At 41.1% G+C, this 6485-nt stretch overlaps 1 protein-coding gene across 1 annotated transcript in view; it reads left to right on the plus strand.

Moving 5' to 3' along the window:
* SMIM13 (small integral membrane protein 13) overlaps window positions 1–6185 on the plus strand; it is an 11843-nt gene extending 5658 nt beyond the window's left edge. The window contains exon 2 of the mRNA XM_007466405.1: window positions 5998–6185. Within this exon, the coding sequence (XP_007466467.1) occupies window positions 5998–6185 (188 nt within the window). The remainder of the gene's footprint in view (window positions 1–5997) is intronic.
* The last annotated feature ends 300 nt before the right edge of the window (window positions 6186–6485 follow it).

Raw genomic sequence — 6485 nt, forward strand, 5'->3', positions numbered from 1 at the left:
TCAGCAGGTCTTTTTATCAGCTACTCTGTTACATAGTAGAAATCTTAAGAGCTCTGAAATGGATCAATTTGTGAAAGTCATTAACCCCTTAAATTTATGGTACTTTTGGTGTGTGTTGGGGGTTGGGGTTGGAGGATGGAAGTTGAATGGTTTGTTTGGACTACCTACTCTGTGCCAGATACTCTTCTAAGACATAGAGGACATAGTGGAAACCATAGATAAACCATAATTTTCTTTCCTTAAGAAACTCATGTCTTGGGGGGATGACAGTTAGTTATTAAGACAGTGAAGGATGGAAGTGAGCATGAAATGCTAAAGCAGTCACCCAAGAGAGTACTATACTGAAGAGATAGTATATTAGAAGGACGTATAAATTATGTGTTCATGATGCTTAAAAATCTCAGTGGCAGTGGTAGTAACCTCTTGTCTGTGGAGTTTGCCCTGGAGAGGAAGAGATTAGAGCCTAAGAGTTGGTAACAATGGATAACATTTGATGAGTGTTTATGATGTGCGGGCATTCTTTTTAGGTTACACACATTAATTCTTTTTATTACCACATTGACTCTGAAAGTGGGTGCTGTTGTCTCTTTTTTTTTTGCGGTACGTGGGTCTCTCACCGCTGTGGCCTCTCCTGCTGCAGAGCACAGGCTCCGGACGCGCAGGCTCTGCGGCCATGGCTAACGGGCCCAGCCGCTCCGCAGCATGTGGGATCTTCCTAGACCGGGGCACGAACCCGTGTCCCCTGCATCGGCAGGCGGCCTCTCAACCACTGCACCACCAGGGAAGCCCTGATGTCTCTATTTTATAGGTGTGAAACTGAGGCACATAGAAGTTAACTTGCCCAAATTTCGAGTGAGCTGTTGAGTTAGGGTTCATGGCCAAGCAGTGTGGCTCCAGTGTGCCTCTGAGTTATAAGAAGTTGTGGTGGTAATCTAGTTGACAGATAATAAGGATTTGATGTAGGATAGAGAATGGCACTAGGAATATAACGAAGGATGGGAGAGGGTTTATTAAGGTAGAATCTATAGCACTGAAGTAAAGCAGGGTAGGGCTGATATACGTTCTTTCCCACCTGAGAGATGGGGAAAGGATACAATACCCATTACAGAAATGTGAAAATCAGAAGAAGGAGCTGTTGAACGAATATACTTTTTAAAGATGTCTTCAAGCCAGAGGTAGAGATTCCTTCCTGGGGTTTAAGAAAGGTAGAAAGTATAGATGAAAAATTTGGTCATCCTCTATCATAGGGGTAATATTTGGATCTATGGGAGTGTTGTGATCACCGGAAGGAGAGGAAAATAAAAAGAGGAGAGGTTTTAAAGGGAACTTTAAATCTGTCTTCCATTTACTGGGTAACAGGGTTTTGGGTGTGGAGGTATTTCCGTTCCACGTTGTGTTGGATCAGTGATGGTTTCTCCGGGGGCTTGTCTGCTGGGGCCGCCCAGTGTGTCTTTACAGAAGGATGTGCAGTAGAGGGAGCTTGGTGGGAAGGGTTGGAGAGCATGATTCTGTTTTCACTTTGCCTGTGTCTTGGCCTTGGACATATTACTTAGCAGTGAACCTTAGCTGCCTTCTGTGTAAACGGAAAATAAGGTTATAGGATTGAAGGTGGAAAAGAGCTTTATACAAATCAAGATCGGTATTGAGCCAGTCAGTTAACCACTTAGATATCATCATGAAGGTGGGATTAACTCCATGGGAGGAATGATTCCACAAAGATAAGAATTTTTTGTTCTACTGCACCTGGGCTTTTTGAACTAAAAACATCTTGGGTAGGAAATCATATTCTCATTCCCTAATTAGTGTTTTGTGTTTTAGCCATACTTTCACTATGAAAATATGAGAAATTTGATACACTTATTGAATTCATTGCTGTTTTGCCGAGCTAGCCCTTTTCAGTGGTTATGAGTCACTTTGAGCCTTTGATTTCTTATCTAGAAAATGGGGATAATGATTCCTAGTCTCACTAATTCAGAGGGCTAATGAGAGGATTAAATGAGATGTCGAATGTAAAGCATTTCATGAACTGAGAACTCTGTGATTACTACTGTCCCCTGGGTTTGTGGTGTGTTGACAGTGATGGTCCGTCGTTCAACTTCATCTGCCATTGCTACCCTTCTGCTGCCAGCACATTTATCTTGCATAGAAAAACAATATACAGTGTGCTTCATGCGATCCGTCCTGTGAACTAATGCTTAGTTACTGGCACACACAAGTTGAGTGCTTATTTGCTTATCCCAGCACACACACCCTTTGTTGCCAGCCAGTATTTCTGACTCACAGACTTGCCTTTTAAACTATGAAAAACTGCAGTACTTGTTTTAACAATTAGTGTAAATTTTTGACTAAAGCACATATAACTGTGGACAGTCCATCTCCCTGCCCCCTCCACCCTCTCCTTTATGCTATTCCTCTGTCCCTCCCATTTTTCTCTTACAATCTCAGGATAAGGTATAAGACTCACACTCCACAGAATAAGAGTAGGTAAGGAGTTTCTGGTGTCTGCATATCAGGTTTGGGTGGGAGGAATTGTAGGAGCTGTACTTTTTTTTTTTTTTTTCCCCCCCCCCCGGTACGCGGGCCTCTCACTGTTGTGGCCTCTCCCGTTGCGGAGCACAGGTTCCGGACGCGCAGGCTCAGCGGCCATGGCTCACGGGCCCAGCCGCTCCGCGGCATGTGGGATCTTCCCGGACTGGGGCACGAGCCCGCGTCCCCTGCATCGGCAGGCGGACTCTCAACCACTGCGCCACCAGGGAAGCCCAATCATTTGATTTTTGACAAAGGTACCAAGACAATTTAATGGAGGGAAGAACAGTCTTTTCAACAAATAGTTCTGGAACAGCTTGGTATCCACATGCAAAAGGATTAATTTGGATCTCTCTCTCACACCAAAGTTAACCAAAATCGATCAAAGACCTAGTGTAAGAGCTAAAACTAAAACTCTTAGAAGCATGCATAGGCATACATCTTCATAATTTTGGGTTAGTCAGCGGTTCCCTAGATATGACACCAAAAGCACAAGCAACCAAAGAAAACAAGATAAATTGGATTTCCTCGAAGAATAAATGATAAATTAGGCTCCATCATAATTGAAAACTATTGTACTTCAAAGAACATTATCAAGACAGTGAAAAGACAGCCCACAGAATGGGAAAAAAATGTTTTGCAGATCATATATCTGATAAGCATCTGGTATCAAGAATATATAAAGAACTCTTACAACTTAAAGAGACAAACAACCTGATTAAAAAGTAGGCAGAGGAATTTAATAGACATTTCTCCAAAGAAGATTGCCAATAAACACAAGAAAATGATGTTTAACATATTTAGTCATTAGGGAAATGCCATAATAAAAGCGACAATGATAAAGCACTTCACACCCACTAGGATGACTATAATAAAAAAGGCCGGCAATGAAAAGTCTTGGTGAGGATGTAGAGAAATTGAGAACCTCTTACCATGCTGATGGGAGTGTAAAATGGCACAGCTGCTTTGGACAAGACTAGCAATTTCACAAATGGTTACGCATAAGTTACCATATGACGCAGCAATTCTACCCCTAGGTATAGTGGACCATTGAACAACATGGGTTTGAACTGTGTGGGTCCACTTAACATGCGGATTTCTTTCACTAAATACACACTGCAGTCCACTACATGATCTGAGGTTGAATCCTTGGATGTGGAACTGTGGATATGGAGGGTGGATTGTAAAGTTTCAGGTGGATTTTCAGCTGTGGGGAGGGTCTAACCCCTGTCTTGTTTGAAGGTCTGTTGTATACCCAAGAGAAATGAAAACACGTCAGTGCAAAAACTTGTGCAGTTGGTCATTGCAGCCAAAAAGTGGAAACTGCCCGGGTCTGTTAATTGGTAAATGGTTAAAACTAAATGTGATGTGTCTTTACAATGGAATATTATTCAACAATAAAAAGGAATAATGTGATACATGCAACAACGTGTTTGATGAACCTTGAAAATATATGCTAAGTGTAAGAAGCCAGGCACACGAGACCACGTACTGTGATTCCATCTGTATGCCATGCTCAGAATACACAAATCCAGAGACAGGAGAGTACATTAATGGTTCCCAGGGGCTGGGGAGGGAGGAACTGGGGAAGGGACTGCTAATGGGTATGGGGTTTCTTTGGGGGTCGATGAAAATGTTTTGGAGTTTGATAATGGTGATGGTGGCACAACCATGTTAATATGCTAAAAACCATTGAATTGTACATTTTAAAATGGTGAATTTTATGATAGGTGAATTGTATCTCAATAAAAAAGATAATTGATCAACAACAAAGGAGAAGTCACCCCAGATCCCACTGCCCAGGGACAGCCACAGCTCCTGTCGATTGAGCAGTTTACCAAATGTGGACTCGGTGCTAGGCACGTAAGCCCTTTATTTATTTATTCCTCACAGTGGCTTTATCAGTCTTCTGTCAGGCCTGAGCCCCCTGACCCCCCCAGTGCTCTTCCCTCTACCTCACTGTGCCTATTTTTACAAAGAATTTTGAGTGAAGAGAGAGCTTGCTGATTTGGAGTATCGTTAAAATACTGTTTTATAGAGTTAGATGCTTTACTCACACTGTTGACTAAAATATATTTGTGGTGTGGTTCAGTTAGCAGTCAGCACTCAAGCTTAAAGGAAGTCAAAAACTTGAGAAAAGGGTTAAATCTCTGAAGTTACGTTTTTAGTACCAAGGATTTTATGTTCATCTTTCCCCCCCAGAGATTATAAGAAAGAAACAAGTAAAATTAGAAACTTCCTTAAGTGGCCATTCATCTCGGCCTTTGTAATGCTGGGGTAGAAAAGCTGGTTGGATTTTGTTTCCATAAAATACTAGTCATCAGAATATGCTACGGTCCAGTGCTTTTCTATGAAAGTAGAGAGTTTTAAAGTAGAAGGCATCGAGAATACACGCTAGCATGGAAAACTGTTAGCAGTGGTTATTTTTTATTTTTTTCCTCTGGTACGCGGGCCTCTCACTGTTGTGGCCTCTCACGTTGCGGAGCACAGGCTTCGGATGTGCAGGCTCAGTGGCCATGGCTCACGGGCCCAGCCGCTCTGCGGCACGCGGGATCCTCCCAGACCGGAGCATGAACCCATGTCCCCTGCATCGGCAGGCAGACTCTCAACCACTGTGCCACCAGGGAAGCCCAGTGGTTAGTTTTGTTTATGAAATACTCTTTAACATTTCAGAGCAACCAGTCGTGGTTTCAGGAGTTTTATCTCCTGTGTTCTCCTTTATTGACTGTTTGTTCTATATTAGTGGATGTCTAAAACTTACAACTCCTTGCAAAAACAAGCAAAACTTGGTTAGTAATTTTTTTTTTTTAGGAGAGTTATTCAGACTTTTTAATGGCTTTGACATGAAAACACTGTATTTTTTAAAATCTTGAATTTAAGATACTGGTGCTCTGGCTTTTCATCTTGCATTGTGTAATTAAAGAAAATTTATTAATTTTCTGTGAAAGTTTATTATTTCTAGAAACTTACTGAATAGTTTGGTCCTGAGAAGTTTTTACCAAAGTGTAGGTGATTTAGTAAATCCTGCCATTTACTGTCTTGCTTTCTGATTGAAGCAAACTTGTTTTTAGTAAATATCAGCATTGAGGTGTGAACGTCCAGGTAAATAGCAAGGTGTATTCTTTCTTCCCCAGAAAAATGCTCTCAAAAACTTGAGTTTAATACAATAAACACTCTACTTAGATATCATAATCTCATTATAAATTTGATGTAGATGGACCAAGCTTGAATTCTCAATTCCATGAAGGCAGAAACTGTTTTTGCCATTCTGTAGAATCCCAGAGTCTATCTTTATGCCGTGTCCATACTAAATGCTTGATAAATGTTTGTTATATAAATTGTAATCACATATACGTTTAAATTACACATACTGTTTCGTAACACACACACCCCACACACAATTAACTGAAATGTTCTCAACTGATAATACTGTGTGTCATAATTTCTCTTAATGTTTTTATTTCTCTTTAGGTTGGTATTTTGTTTGGCATCTTTTTTTATCAAAATTCAAGTTTCTTCGGGAACTGGTGGGAGACACAGGATCTCAGGAGGGAGATCATGAACCTTCAGGGTCTGAAACAGAAGAAGATGCTTCATCATCTCCACACAGGATCAGATCTGCTCGCCAAAGGAGGGCACCTGTTGATGAAGGCCACTGACCTGAGCCATGGTCCTCTGATAGTGAATGACAAAGCACACTGGGAGTCTCTCTCTGTAATGACTTGGCTTTGCAATCTGCTAAAAGATTGAAGAACATTCATTCTTGGATCTTAAGTCCAATTCAAAAAAAGATTTACGTGTAAGCCATATGAAAATAAAGGGAATTACAACCAAATCGGACCATTGCAGATTTCATCGTAAAGGTCATTTTTGCTTATATACTTCTACATATATACTTACTCTTTGACTCTTGGGCTTATCTTCTTGCACTGGTGTTAATCTGGTAAATATTACAGGCT

This window comes from Lipotes vexillifer, unplaced genomic scaffold (assembly GCF_000442215.2).
Source record: "Lipotes vexillifer unplaced genomic scaffold, Lipotes_vexillifer_v1.1 scaffold444, whole genome shotgun sequence".
NCBI classification, from domain to species: Eukaryota; Metazoa; Chordata; class Mammalia; order Artiodactyla; family Lipotidae; genus Lipotes; species Lipotes vexillifer.